This window comes from Antedon bifida, chromosome 9, assembly GCF_963402885.1.
Source record: "Antedon bifida chromosome 9, ecAntBifi1.1, whole genome shotgun sequence".
Lineage (NCBI taxonomy): Eukaryota > Metazoa > Echinodermata > Crinoidea > Comatulida > Antedonidae > Antedon > Antedon bifida.
Window position 1 is genome coordinate 10,023,430 of NC_136234.1, and position 16,200 is coordinate 10,039,629.

General features: G+C 31.7%; 2 protein-coding genes across 3 annotated transcripts in view; both read left to right on the top strand.

Moving 5' to 3' along the window:
• The window catches only part of LOC144852502 (mitochondrial 2-oxodicarboxylate carrier-like), a 163,414-nt gene extending 155,117 nt beyond the window's left edge, over positions 1–8,297 (top strand). The window contains exons 2-10 of one of the 2 annotated variants that reach the window (XM_078710343.1): positions 1,672–1,780; positions 2,310–2,358; positions 2,751–2,828; positions 3,901–4,030; positions 4,478–4,585; positions 5,184–5,348; positions 6,445–6,626; positions 6,971–7,102; positions 7,780–8,297. In XM_078710343.1, coding sequence (XP_078566469.1) covers positions 1,687–1,780; positions 2,310–2,358; positions 2,751–2,828; positions 3,901–4,030; positions 4,478–4,585; positions 5,184–5,348; positions 6,445–6,626; positions 6,971–7,085 — 921 coding nt within the window. In that variant the 5' untranslated portion in view covers positions 1,672–1,686 and the 3' untranslated portion in view covers positions 7,086–7,102; positions 7,780–8,297. Of the gene's footprint in view, positions 1–1,671; positions 1,781–2,231; positions 2,359–2,750; positions 2,829–3,900; positions 4,031–4,477; positions 4,586–5,183; positions 5,349–6,444; positions 6,627–6,970; positions 7,103–7,779 lie in introns of both variants that reach the window. The other variant, XM_078710344.1, reaches the window with a different exon arrangement.
• Positions 8,298–10,453: 2,156 nt separating this feature from the next.
• On the top strand, positions 10,454–15,975 carry LOC144852503 (mitochondrial 2-oxodicarboxylate carrier-like). The gene is made up of 7 exons (XM_078710345.1): positions 10,454–10,489; positions 10,633–10,710; positions 10,934–11,063; positions 12,164–12,271; positions 13,558–13,722; positions 14,870–15,051; positions 15,753–15,975. The coding sequence occupies exons 1-7, from the start codon at positions 10,461–10,463 to the stop codon at positions 15,865–15,867; spliced, it is 807 nt and encodes a 268-aa protein (XP_078566471.1). The 5' UTR covers positions 10,454–10,460; the 3' UTR covers positions 15,868–15,975.
• Positions 15,976–16,200: the final 225 nt, after the last annotated feature.

The following is a 16,200-nucleotide window of genomic DNA, read 5'->3' on the forward strand; positions in this document are numbered from 1 at the left end:
GAGTTTCTGTGCAGTCTTATTGAAACTAAAAGGGTGTCAGCCAAAGATTCATCAACCTTGAGATGGAAACGGTTCAAAACACTGCCAAATAATCAAGGTGTGGAAAAATTGCCACCAACGTCTGGAGCGTTGCACCAGCACATACTACGTGCACATCTCCAGGCCAATATATATGGAGCCTATTGACTCAATAATTCCCGATCCATGCCAAAACTTGGCTGGTTTATAGAGAACGGTAAACTAAGACCAGTATTATACGAGAAGCAAACTGCTCCAGAAGCAGTTGTGGAGCTAATACGGTGTTCATGTTTAAGTACGTGCACGTGCAAGAAAAACAATCTACAATATACCGAGATGTATAAATGCGAAACAGACGAGAATAACTGTCACAATATATGACCATTGTTGTCTACATCCGATTCGGACAGTGATAGTGATGACGAAAGTGACGACGAATAAGTAAAGTAATTAAACACAAATATTATTATGTTGTTATGTTGGTTCCTTTATAGCCCATGTATTTAATCAAAGTTAAAGAAAAACCAATTTTATTATGTGGCCATTTCAGATAAAAATGGCGGCCATGTTGGATAAAATGGCGACCATTTTGGTTGAAATGTCAGCCATTGTTCTGTTACACAAATGATGTGAAATATTATTTGAACATTTATTGTTACTTATATGACTGAATTTCCATTTCGATAAAACATCTTTTAATGCCATAAACTTACAATATTTTAAAAAAATTTGTCAAAAATGGCGACCAATTTGAAATTGCTGCCAACCCCCTTGCCTATAAAAATGGAGCAAATACTTTTTAGATTCAGTGATGTCTATTCTACAACATATCCAATTGTAAATATAGGTGAATAAAAAAATATTTGATTGATATATGTGGCAATTTTAGATAAAATGGTAGCCATATTGGCTAAAATGACAGCCATTTTGGGCATAATGGCGGCCATTTTGACTTGTTCAGTTACAAATATGATGTGAAATATTATTTGAACATTTATTGTTACTTTTATGATTGAATTTCTATCTTGATAACATCTTTTAATGTCATAAACTTACAATATTGGAAACAATTTTGTCCAAAATGGCGGCCATTTTGAAATGGCTGCCAATCCCCCTTGCGTATGAAAACAAAAATGGAGCAAATACTTTTTGGATTCAGTGATGTCTATTCTACAACATATCTAATTTTTACCAAATATAGCAAAAAAAAATGCAACTTTCCAAAATATCCTAGACTAATCTGGCTAGCTAGTAGGCCGAGGATACCTACCTACAACCGCTTACTACTACTACTTTAGCCTGTAATAGCTCTAGGCTAGTCTCTCTAGCTATCTATGAAGTAGCCTAGTAGCTAGTAGTCTAGTAGTAGTATATAGGGGACATAGTAGACAGATGGCCTTATAAACCAAAAGACCATCCGGTATACCAACCAGCTGCTTGGATGATTACGGTGAAATGTGCATTTCTAATTTAAAATTGATTAGTCTTAGGCCTAGAATATTAATTATTTATTGTTCTGCCGACCGATCTTAATTCTTACTCTTTTAAATTTATCCAAAAATGTCTGGTTTAACAAAGGCTTTTTTTATTATTAAATATTAAAAGTCATCTTAAAATATACTGTCAATGACATTGTTATACGATCTTCATCAGGGTTAATGAAGTCCGATGATGAATACTGAGATGTCAATAAAAAAACAAGGTAGTGCCAATGGTAAATTTAAGCTAGCATGCCAACAAATTGTTGCTGGTGGTACAGCTGGTGAGTATAAAAGTTAAAATATCATTCATAACCACTCATCTTAATTAATTCATTCTTTACATCGAGTCGAGTAAGGACAGTTAAGGCAGGGGCACCTCAAATAATAACCATACAAAAGGCATAGGTTCAAAACCCATAGTTCTTGTGATAAAACAAGTCTTCTCGAATAATAATAAGCCTAAGGTAGAGTGTACACAGTAAGCTATAATGAACCCAGTTGATCTTTCAGAAGAGTAGGGGTTTAACCGGTGTACTGGTCCATCTCAGCCCCTCAACCCAAAAAGACTCGTAATGGAGGAAATCGTCTACACCTGTGTGGAATTCAGCCAAGTAGACTGCGAGTTGCATGTTGTCATTTATCTATTATTTTCACTTTTTGTTATCTTTACTGAATTTAATTGAAGCTGATACTTCTACTACAGTACTTATTGATAATAAATATGTTTCTTTTTATGGACATTAGTGGCACATACGAAAAAGGAGAATGTGATGTTCACATCATTAATTTGACAATATTATTCTGTTGTAGGTTTTGTTGAAGTTAGTCTTATGCAACCATTGGATTTGATTAAAACAAGGTAAATGGAAAATTAATTGAAAACAAACTTAAAAACAAATTTCAGTGACCAACTGATACCTCTGACAAAGATTTTTCATATATTGTGATTATTATTGTGATGATCTATCATAACTTTATTTATGCTTATGAGATGTCTTCTGCATAAAAGCTTGGCCCACACCAATGTGTGTGCAATGCAATTTTAAACTGATTATGATCATGGAGCATGTTACAATCATGTTAAAACTAATCATATTGCTACAACATGCTCCACTTGATCATGGTCAGTAGAAGCATGATCATTATCATCTATAGTACTCTCATAAAGCAATGAACTAAATTCATTATCATACTTTTTGATGTTTTGTGAGCATGCATTTTATTCTAAAATTTCATTTTTTTCTTTTCCAGATTTCAAATTCAATCCATCCATACAGAACAGTACTCATCAATAGGTGATTGCATAAAGAAAATATACCAAAATGAAGGGTAAGATACCAATATCTACTAAGACATGCTTTTTAAAAGCAAACTGGTGGACAATCTGTAAATCCTTGGATGAAGTTTGTGTTTCTCATTTAAAAAAAAACATGAAAAATGAAGATTAATTAAATCAGACTTTGAATAGGTTATTTTGTAGTGTTAATAAGGTTAATCACTTCCGTAGAATAAACAAAATAATGTTTTCACTTATAAAATAACAAAATAAATGGTTAAATTCAACCAAAATCCTATTGGCTGGCAGACAATTTGACTATTTTTTGCTTTAAATTACATTTTTTTCAGGTAAATCATTTTTTTTTTATTAAATTTTTGGTCAAATAACTAATATGTGACATTAAAATGGCATATTAAAAAAAAAAATTGTAAAAATTATTTTTTCAGGGGGACAATACATCTTTAACAGTAAATACTACATAAAATCATTTTTTTTAGGCATTCAGAAGTATGATAAAATTATTGATGTTTTGTAAAAAATATATACTGTATATTACATTACAAACATATCAGGTAATTCCTTGTTGTTCTATGATTAATTGTGATAAAAAGATAAAACAATGTAGCTTAGATGTAGTTCGCATGAGGCTCTACTCGTAGCCTGCTAACAGCGGTAACCTACCAACATCATACCCTAGCTATAGATAGGTCTAGCTTTGTCTCATTGCTGAATTCATTGTCTTTGTTTTTTGGCAGAATCCATTATACAAATCGGGGAAGACATGGTATTTAAAAAGTTTATGGTTCTTGCATTTTTTTTTCTTAATGATTGACTCTTTCTTACCAAAGGTGGGTGCATCACAGAAGCAAAATGAAAATATCAATTCGTGTGCGATGCATGCCGGTATTTATAGCGGGCCACTTAAATTATTATAATTTACTTTTTTTTCACATGTTTACTGAAAATTTATTGCAATACCTCTAATAGTATTTATGTAGTTTGTGACCTTAAAATAAACCCAATAATTGTTGGGAAAGTATCTTTAAGGCTACTTTGATCTATATTTCTTTAGCTTCCTTCCATCACCTAACTTTATCTTCTTCATCTTTTCTAATTTTTCAGTATTTTATCCTTCTACAAAGGGATTTTACCTCCTATTTTGGCAGATGTTCCAAAACGTGCTACAAAATTCTTCACATTTGAACAGTATAAACAGTTGTTTTCCTTTGGTGCTCCCTCTCCAACAGCTATTGTAAGTATAATTAAATCATTTATTAGACCCAATTAATACTTATGATTTGATGTTTTTCCAACGCTGATAAAAATTAGATTAAAAAAACGCAGTAAAAATCATGTTTTCCCAAATGTACATCTTAAACAGTGCTGGAATGGGCCAAAACAATTACATTTTACCAGATCCTGAAAGCTATAAATCTGCTTTCACATTACGCTCGGATTCAGTCCGGTGCCCTGAGAAAAATATCGTGGAAAATGGGTTTAGTGGCAAAACATAGGAGCTTTCACACAAAATTTGTTCAGGGTGTCGGAACGAATCAATGCTTTAATGGGATCAAGTTTAATTTAAGTTTATTTTGTAAATTGCCAATTACATGCATAGAGGTTGGTAACATTATCTTTCTCTAATTATTTTAAAAGAGTTGCAGTTATACACTTTTACATTATTTTGAATTTAAATTAGAGCTTCACTTTAGCTGGTTTAGCATCAGGGGTTACGGAAGGATTTCTGATTAATCCGTTTGAGGTAGTTAAAGTTAGACTTCAAGCAGAAAATCAAGTTTTTTCAAAGGTGAGAAAAATTATTGATTCAATTATTATTAAAACACAGCACAAAACCTTTTGATCATAAGTTTTTTTTTTTTTTTAGCAATGTGCATGATTTAATTTCATAATTTTGCTGGTTGGATTTGCATGGTATGATGATGCATTTATATCTAGTAATACTGTTTTACTGTATTCTATTAGTGACGTATATCCATTATCATAACTTATGTGTCTTCATAAAATTAAAAACAAATATGCATGTTTCTACATGAAACAAAATTTAAATACAAAAAATAATTAGAAAAAAAGATACAGATCAGTTAATATATTGTTATGTACATACCCCCAAGCACAAAATTGATGGTTTCCTGTTGAGAGCCACACATTTTTTCATAAATGTTGGAAAATAGTGTGATAATAAGCTGTTTTAATGCTGAGAAATTGTTCTAGCTATCAATTTCTTTCCTTATCTTCAGTCACTTTAATTAATTAAAAAAACATTAAAAGCATGAAACACTTTTTTGTATATTATATTTTGTTTGAGTATTAAATTTTAAGTTTATTTATTGTACTCTTTGTCTTAAATTTGTAATTGAATACTGTATCATTTTTTATATTGATAGCAAATGAGTGCATGGTCTATGGCAAAAGTAATTGTACATGAAAATGGTTTTGGTCTGTCAGGCTTGAATAAAGGCCTCACGTCAACACTTTTTAGACATGGCATCTTCAATATGATCTACTTTAGTTTTTATCATAATATCAAAGGATACATGAAACCATACCAGGTGAGATTTTTTTATTTGAACTTCAATTTAACTAAATTTATACTCTAAACAGATGAATTTGTGATAAGCAAAAATGTGCAAACACACGGCATGAAGCAAACACAAAAGCCACAGTTGTGTTACAATACAGAATGATGTTACTTTTATGGCTTTTGTAACATTTTCATATTTCTAGAAAATCATATCCAATTAAGACATGCATTATGTAATAAGTAAATTAGTAAGTAAATAATAAGTTGTAAATAGTGGCTGTAGCTTGGTGGTTAACATTCTTACTTACCAGTCCCTGGATTGTAGGCTGGGTTGTCAGCACTAGAGACGATTGGGCGCTGGACAATCGGGTTAGGGTTAACCTAACTAAGGGCTAACTCTCTACATAACCAACCAATAATCATCCAAACACAAAATCATGCAGCCAATTTTCCTAAAGGAATTAAACTACCGGGCTATGATACTATCAGGCCCTTAAAAATTGATCTTCGGTCGTCCTGGTTGACATCCTGTTTATGTAACAGTACAAAGATTGGCAATGGCTAAAAAACTACCGAAGCCTTATTCACAGAAGATTTAAGAAAGCATTGCTTTATTTCTCACAAAGAAGTTTTAAAGCTAAACACACCCATGAATAATAAACATTGTATGAAAACCACTGGCATTAAGTGTGGCGGTGGTGTTTGATTGCTTTGCAAAACGTGCCCTTTTACAAAGTAACACACCTTGCCACTTGCTTGCTTAATTTCTGTATTAGTTCTACTGAATAGTTGCACTGCACTGGTTTTAATGCACGTTCATTTTGACTTTGACGGCCAGACGATCCAAAGTCAATCTTTACTGTGCGCTGTCTATTACTGTTCTATTCCGCAGTCTAAATCTGAGAGCTGCCTTTTTGGATGGCCTCCCCTAGCCTTTGAAATTTATTCAAAATTAAACAGTAAAACAAAACAAAATAGATTGTACATTCAGGCTTTCAATAAAAGTAAATATTTGATTCCATTTAACTCATAATCGTTCAATGTACAATTATTGAACAAAATATAAGCATAATTATATCAATCAATATGGTTGCTTTAATAGTTGAAATGCTTATTTTTGTTAGGATAAAAAACTTGAATTTCTTCGTAAATTCATGATAGGTCTTACTGGTGGAAGTATAGCATCATGTATTAACATTCCATTTGATGTTGCCAAGAGTCGTATACAAGGACCACAACCTACTGCTGGCCACATCAAATATAAAACATGTTTACGTACGATTCATACTGTCTATGTGGAAGAAGGGTATGTTGAAAATATTACATTTATACTTTCCATATATATATATATCCACTAACCCTGAGTTGAATGATAGTTAAGTGAGTATGTACTGTACATCACCCCAAACCATTCAAGAATTAAACTATTATCAAGAAAGCCATAAAATTGCCTACTGTACATGATCACATTTTCGCATCATCCACTGGCTTGAATAGTGTACCAAGTTCTTTATCGTGCACATGCGCAATATTATAGTGTAGGTTTAAACAAGATTGCTAACAGTTAGTATAGGTGTTTAAAATGTATAAACACTATATCTCTTAAATTTTGAAAATTAAACACTTTGGTCATATGTATTTACATTTCAGGGTGAAAGCTTTGTATAAAGGTCTTTTACCAAAAATGCTACGTCTAGGTCCTGGGGGCGCTATAATGTTGCTTGTTAATGAGCATGTGCTTGATTGGTTGCAGAAAAACACTTGAAGATGAATTTGATAAAGGTAAGAGAAATCATCAGTTTCTTTAAGTTCTCTTAAATATCTTGCATTCTGTAATCTCCTTCCCTCTTGCACATTCTCTCCCACCCAGTGATTTGGATTGTACAAGTTATAGCTAGTTCATTCAATATCTCTAGCTAAAAAAATGATAATTTCTTCATAAAATTGTAAAGATTTTGTTGGGATTATAAAAGAATAATAAATTAATGTAGACTTAAACTGGGAAATAGTATACAAATGAATGAATGAGTGCAATGGTACATATAATTTCATAAGGTGAAAATAGAACTATGTAATTATTTGTTCCATTGCAGGAATATAAAACATTTATAACACACCTACTTTTACAAGAGGCAAAGGTCTTAAACCATTTGACGAGTGCTCCAATTTTATAACAATTATAGACGCTGCACGAACGCACATATAAAATTCAATGGGCATATAACAAAATTGCACTCCTGATGATGTATGAGTTTAATGGGAGTAGTTGTTGAATATCACGTGTCCCACAATCCTCCAATCAAATGACAAGAATCTAGTTAGGTGCTGAAAATGCTTGAGCTTGCTAAAAATGTTGATTGTGATTTTGTCATGATACTATTCTACATTCCTTGACTTTATCTTTATCAACCCATTCAATATTTTTAGAATAATGAATGTGTTTTTTTTTTTCTTGAAAGTTGACCTGAAGAATCACTTAACATGAGCAGTAATCAACGCAATCATTTTAGAATGATACATCAATACATTTGGATACCAAAATCATGTATTTTACTAGTTCAATTATTTGTTATAATTTATGATTGGAAGTATTATAAAATACTTTGATTGTCATCTACTAGTTAAAATCTGTATTGTAAAAAATATTTCTACTATTTTTGTACAATTATTAATGCTGCTAAATAAATATTTACAACCAATAATGTATTTATGAAATGTGTTAAGTATAAGTCAACTAATTATGTAAACAAAAATAGTTTTAAATATAAAATCTTCCATATTTTTTGACTAATATGTATTTTAACATACTATAAAATGTGCAGTATATATAAGTTTCCAATGAAATGAGAAAAACTGCCCAGTGATATACTGAAATGATTAATTTATTATAAGGAAATCTGCGAAAATATATATATTTTAAATAATCAATAAAATTGCTGAAATGTACCAAACAAATAAATGTCTGTTTTTCAGTGTATTCGTCATTTGTGTACATTATTTATCGAAGAGACGTCTCTTATATTGACATGTTATTGACGAATAAAGAATCGTCCAGTTTATGGACGAATAAAGAATCTTTAATCCTAAATTTGGAATCATGGATTATAATATATATAGTATAGTCAAATAGAGGGACCACTCTTATTCGGTTCATATAATATATATACTCATGATTATCATGGCAGACAGTTACAGCTTGAAAATAAAAAGAAAGCATGATGAGTTTTTGTCGCAACGTGTTTGCCGACAGGGTGTTCACATTTAAAGAGACTTGCAACAATGATGATGACTTCTATCTATAATCAAAACAATTCATCAGGAATCGTATGACAAGTTGTGAATTAATACTCAAGTTCGTGTTTAGTAGCCAACATTATGAACTCTAAAAGACTAATAATATGTAACAAGGCCAACAGGCATTAAGTCGCGTGCTACAATGCATAGTGATACCGGACCGACAGACAGACAGACCGACAGACAGACAGACCGACCAACCGACCGACATAGTGAACTATAGAGTCGCGTCCACGCGACTAAAAATATGAGTTTGATTACGGTAAGTCAATTTTGTTTTATTTAACTGTAGATATGACGTCATGATCAATAAGAGCAATACATCGTTTCACCCGTCACGATTATTTGATTGGACGTGTGAAACTGTTATTTTCATCAAAGTCAGCATAATGACAATCCCCTAGTTCTAGGGTGAAAACTTTTATTTATTTTGTTTTATGTAAGAAAAATGCATCGTTTATATATCTGTAAAAAATTGTATTGTCTTCGATAATCGTAATCTATTAATACAAGAGATATCATGATCGCACCAATAGAAACATTGTGTAGTTGGGCCTACCTATCCAATAAGGTCTAAAGTCTGAAACTATAGGCCATTGCGTTCTGTAATGTGTAGACATGGATGTGATTTTATTAGGATAATCATTTAGTCCATATACACAGTGGGACCTCTTGATCATGTACCGTACGGTATGTACAATTATATTTTATAGAATAACGTCATCTGTGAATACAGAGTTTGTAAATTTGAAATAACTTAATGAAACTTTTACTCTACTTGTCGCTTCATTATCTGAAGAATACTACACCAATACACCGGTAGAAGATGACCAGGGGCTATCACTCATTCACTCCGTGATTTTGCTTACTTCTTCTGTGTCATTCCATAGTGGTATCCTTACGCACTGTGATATCGACTTAGATAATATATACATAGATGAAAGTAGTGTCCCATCCGTACGCTATTTTGTATTTATCAAGCATTTTCTGTCGTTAACAACACGTGTTAATCCAATTCTCAGCTAATTACTGTATGGCTGAATCTGCCAACATAGCATCATGTAGTATATCATACATTCGTCTTTTTACCCCAAAACACAGACTGAAATGTGATTTACTGTACTTCCTACTTACTGTTAAGGGTTAATGAAAGCGATGAGTACTGGATCCTTAAACAAGCCTACATATAGGCCTAGTAGTAAATTTAAAGGAGCTTGCCAACAAATCGTTGCTGGAGGTACAGCTGGTGAGTTTACAATTGTTTTATTTCAAAATTATGTAGTATGTTAGCTGACCTTCCATCATGGCTGTCATCAGACGAAGTTGTATTTCATTCATAATAATAATATCCTGGATTTATATAGCGCCTAATGTTGTGAAACTTCTATGCGCCTGGACATTATTACCCCAGTCATTTTTTTGGGATCAAACACCTATGGAAACATCCCATAATGCAGCTAGTAATCAGCGCAAAGTTGGTTCCCATTTACACACTTGGGTGGAGAGAGGCAAACGTAAGTAAAGTATCTTGCCTAAGGATACAAGCAATGCGACAAGAGTTGGATTCGAACCTCGGTCTCACGATCAACAACACATTGCGCCACACGCCCTTTTATTCACTAATTATAATATTCGGAATCTTCCTTCATGATAGAAACATCCAAAAACAAAAGTTCATATTAATCTTTTATTCTAATTACTTTACGAAAGAGAGAACTATGTTACGATATATATTTAATACACTATTATTTTCCTGTCATCTTTAATAATAGGCCTAGTTATTTTGTTGTAGAATTAATTGTTATGTATACATTATGTTACTATAGGTTTTGTTGAAGTTAGTCTTATGCAACCATTGGATTTGATTAAAACAAGGTAAGTTTACAACCCGTAACAATAACAAGAACAGGAAAATTGCCAGTAAGCTTGCCAAATAGCTCAGCGAGATGTTTTTAGTATATTAATGTACCATGATAATTGAATTTATATTTATAACCACTTTGTTGTTGTTTTCCCAGATTTCAAATTCAGTCCATTCATACAGAACAGTATTCGTCAATAGCTGATTGTGTAAAGAAAATATATCAAACTGAAGGGTGAGATTACAAGCAATTGAAAATCAGTAAAATTCATATCTCATAATGATTACGTAAAAGTTCGGGCACTACTAGAAGCCCTATTTCACAACGCTCATCCTGTTTCATCGCCGTCGAAAAATAAGTGGGGTTAATATTATCAATGTTGTTGCAAAGGTTTATATTTTAGAGACAATAATCGTGTTTATGTGTATTTTGATGTATACTCTTTTCCTTTTTTTAGCGTTTTATCCTTCTACAAAGGAATTTTACCTCCAATTTTGGCCGATATTCCTAAACGTGCAACAAAATTCTTCACATTTGAACAGTATAAATTACTGTTTTCCTTTGGTGCTCCCTCTCCAACAGCTATTGTAAGTATAATTAAAGAATATTCGATAAATAATTTAATTTGCTTTCTACATTGATTTAAAAAATAATAAACGTCATATTTATGACAATCAGAACGCCACTCACTGTAGTTTGTGGTAGTTTTGTTGGACGGCTTATGATGTTGTTTACCGCCCTCTGTCGTCGCGAACTAATAATATAGGTTTATAACACACCTGAATGCATTCTTGCATTTTGATTGGTTAATTACGCATCACGTGTCGTTCGGTAATAGTTTTACATACAAGAAAAAGTGATATATAATGTCAATGATAATAATTAATGGGCTCTAATGCACTTCCAGCTTTTTGCCACGCAATAGGTTGTTGAAAATCAAACTGTAGTGTGCGCATGTCAGTTCTTTTCCGCATCCAAAGTTGGAGCACTGTCTTTTTGAATGGCCTAGCTTCCTGGATTAGCCTTCGTAAATGATTTACGATGAATAAATTGAATACAAGTTTATTTCAGAACAATAGGTAGGCCTAAGTAGGCAAAAGATGGGACAAACACTACAAACATATACTATTTATAATATTAAGTGATCTTTTAAAGATGTAGGATCTCATGCCTAGGTTGGTGTCAAGGAGGGAGTATGTTATGCCACAATTAATAAATGAGTACATTAAAATAACAAATTCTACTACTATAACATATTTCTAAAGACATATTAATTGTATAGGCCAGAATAGCTTAATTTATTGAGAGAATGTATATCTGTTTGTCCTATCTTCCTTCTGCCTGTTTGGTTACTGCAGTTTTTCCACTGACAAATATAATTTTTAAATTTAAATTTTACTACGGATTTATACTATTTATATGTCATACGAATTCGTGAAAGAACTCATTTCTGTTTTTAGAATAGTGGAGCTGTAACTTGATTATTAACGTGCTTGCCTTCCAACGCCGACGTCCAGGATTCAATCCTGACCTAACTCACTACCCTTTTACACCTCTAAGCCTCACATGTATATAAGCACGATACATTATAGTTAACCCGTCCTGTATTTGACGTTAATTCTCGTTGTTGAATGAGAATAATTTAAAAAGAAGTAATGTTAATCAATTACACTTAATTTTTATATAGAGCTTCACGTTAGCTGGTTTAGCAGCAGGTGTTACTGAGGGATTTCTTACTAATCCATTTGAAGTTGTTAAAGTTCGACTTCAAGCAGAAAATCAAGCTTTTTCAAAGGTAAGAAAAAGTGGTTGAGCAGAAAATAATATTAATAAGTTTCAGTAATTTAATTACGGTTAATTAGTTCTAAGTTTTAGAAGAAAGAAAAATAACATTAATAATGTTTAGTTTTTAAAATATCTTTCTTCCTACTCCAAAAGAAGCCCTGGTGTTAGGTTCTTAGTTGTTATTTGAAAATGTTGTGAAATATCCTCCTGAAAAATAATTTTGTAAACAATATTTCCTTAAATATGACATACAATAGTAGACTTAAAACATATTGGACCAAAAATTGCATTTATAGATTAAACATTTCTATCATTCGTTTGCTCTTAAATATTTTGAGCTGATAAAAACGATTGCACATAGAAACACTTGTTAAAACGGCAGTAATTCAAAACACTTGTATTGTACAAAATGTGATTAACGACCACTTTTTAGTGTTCCGTTCATCACACTTAGTTATTTCGCATTTATCATTGTATAGTAAATACTTAGATGACATATCCCACATTCCACAAACCAGTTGTTGGGATATGATCATACATTTTATTTTCATTATTATTTAATATACCATTGAGTTAAAACAAGGTAGAGACTTTTCAAGTTGATAAAATAACCAATCGCTTTAGTAATTTTCCAATGTCCAAACACCATGCATAGAGATATACACAGTTAATACCCACATCAGTTAGTAATAATTGGCCCATGAAACAAAAACAAAGCCTGAACAGACCCAAATTACAAGTTGATAGCAGTTGATGTTGAATATCGATCATTTTGAGTATTTCCCATTTTGTACTATTATTTAATATCCTCATTTAGAAAACGTTCAGATCAAATGTGAAGACTAAGTCACTTAAATTTATTTTGATAAAAATAGATTTTACAAAATAATATTTTTAATGAAAATACACATTTTATACAATGTTGAATATATATTTGTGTCGAATTTTTAAAATCAATATATACACCATGTGCACAACGTCTGAATTGTAGGGATTATTTGATCAAAATAGAAGACCACATTTCAAAACATATCAATTTGTCATACAACTTGTAAATCATGTTTTGTGTAAAAAAAACAAGTAAATTAACATCGAAGTGTAAAACAAGATTTACATGTACCCGGTAACAACATGTAATAATAATATAAATCAAGAGTTGATAAATTATTGGTAATTTTTTTACCATTATGTTGATTGATATTTACAGACATGTTGCACTTGACCTGTAGCAATAATTTCATTTAAATACTCTAAACTTATATATTAATAAATCAAATAAATATTTTTCATTGATAGCAAATGAGTGCATGGTCTATGGCAAAAGTCATTGTACATGAAAATGGTTTTGGTCTGTCAGGCTTGAATAAAGGCCTCACGTCAACACTTTGTAGACATGGTGTCTTCAATATGATTCTCTTTGGTTTTTATCACAACATTAAAGGGTATTCAAAGCCATACCAGGTAAGATATGCTCTTTTTTAAATCTCATAATGTATCTAAATATTTGAATTAATTACTCTAATAAAATATCGCCATTGTTACTGCATCGTACATCTGATTATAGTGTTTCTAGATTTACAATGATAATCTATTTAAAATAACATTTTGTTTCGTCTTTAAACAAAATATAGGCTAAGTAGTTTAGTCACACTGACAAACATCCTCCTATAAACAATATCATGTATTAACAAAAAAAGAATAACGTTCTTTTCTATTCTATCTTAACCTCTGTAACATTTGTCCACCTTGTAATTTCAATTTCTAAGCAAAAACACAACTTATTCAAAATATTTTTTTAATCATGATGTACATTTTCTCTCTCTTTCCCTCTTTCTCCCCCTGTGACTGTATCACCCACTAACGTAACAATCAACCACTAATGTCACATTAACCACTAACGTAACAAAAATCAACCACTAATGTAACATTAACTATTAATGTAACAAACTTCATTAACCACTAACGTAACAAAATTTAACCACTAACGTAACAAACTTCTTTAACCACTAACGTAACAACATTTAACCACTAACATAACAACAGTAGAAAATGTTGAGATATGTTTGGATCAAGATTTTGGTTAAGTTTAATTTAGTTAAATGTAACACCATTATTTATCCAGTTAATTTAAAGAGAGCCGACGAACAAACAGACAAACAGGACTGAACTCAATTCCTAGATTTCCAACTTTCAAAACAAAAAATATGACAAAGAGTTTTGAAAGTCTAAGATTTCTTAACATTTTCTCCTGTTGTTGCGTTAGTGGTTAAGTGGTTAATGAAGTTTGTTACGTTAGTGGTTAATGGATTGTTACATTAGTGGTTGATTTTGGTTACGTTAGTGGTTAATGTTACATTTGTGGTTGGCTTTGTTACGTTAATGGTTAATGTTACATTAGTGGTTGATTGTTACGTTAGTGGGTTTTACAGAGGCAACTCTTTTTTTGTTTTCTTTGTTATGCTGATTCTGTAGCAGTTAAAAAATTGTTTATCTTGAAATGACGAGGACGAAATATCTTTAATGATGCATATTTCTATTGCCAAATATAATCCTTCCATCAACGCTGATTTTGTCATGCTTTAATAGTTGAAATGCTTATTTTCGTTAGGATAAAAAACTTGAATTTCTTCGTAAATTCATGATAGGTCTTACTGGTGGAAGTATAGCATCATGTAGTAACATTCCATTTGATGTTGCCAAGAGTCGTATACAAGGACCACAACCTACTGCTGGCCACATCAAATATAAAACATGTATACGTACTATACATACTATCTACGTGGAAGAAGGGTATGTTTGAAACATTGTTCAGTTGCCTGTAATATCTAAATTTAGCAGGTAGCCATTTAAAATTCATCTTATATGGTAGTTTTTTAATTTTTCAAAAAAGTGAATTTCCGGGAAGTATTATGAACATTAAGTTGTAATAGTTTTTTTTTTCATTAGGATAAAATAATCAACAGTTATTACTATAATTGCGTCATCTTCGATTACGATTACGGATAGCTAAACAGTATGACAGACAGTTGCGACGGATTGATTATTAAGTGTATTACCTGTAAATACAATAATTTGTTTACAAATTGCAACGAGGCATAAGTGAAACAGACACGTACGTTTTGTAGGCATGTGTGGATCCCGACAAGTTTTATGTGCACACTTGTCAAGTCACAATCTGTAATCATCATCATTATTATTATTATTATTATAATACAGTATCATACAGCGCGAAAGCTCAATATATTATCACAAATATACGACGGAAGAAAACGCGACGAACAGACAACTGATTAAAACCTGAAACTACGATTACAATATTTGGTGACGTAACAAACACTTCTGTATACAGTAACCAGTGACCTGTCGCACTATACTTCGGGCCGTTGACCTACGTATTTAAAGGCAATTATAATCAATATGATTAATCTTTCCAATCTTTCTTAAAATGTGATAAACTGTTAATGTATTACTGTTATGCTTTAACATTTCAGGATAAAAGCTCTGTATAAAGGTCTTATGCCAAAAATCATGCGTCTAGGTCCTGGGGGCGCTATAATGCTGCTTGTTAATGAGTACGCGCTTGATTGGTTGCAGAAAAACACTTAAAAAGTTGTATCTTATCAAGGTAAGAGAAAATACCAATCTTCGATCAATTGTATATTTATCATGTTTATAACCGATATTCAAATGATCAGTTTCTATGTTTTTACAGGATGTTTGTTTCCATGGCTGCTTTATCATTTACTGTATATTTACTAATCTTGTGTTTGTTTTAACACAAGTATTATTACAACGAAGCAGATCATATATCAGGACGATAGGTATTTGTGTTACTATGTATGTATTGGAAACAATGTGACAAAATAATCAAACATTTCTGAGCAATGAGTGGTTTTAGTTTAATTCGCGTAAAAATATAGCAGGAAAGAGTGAGACTAC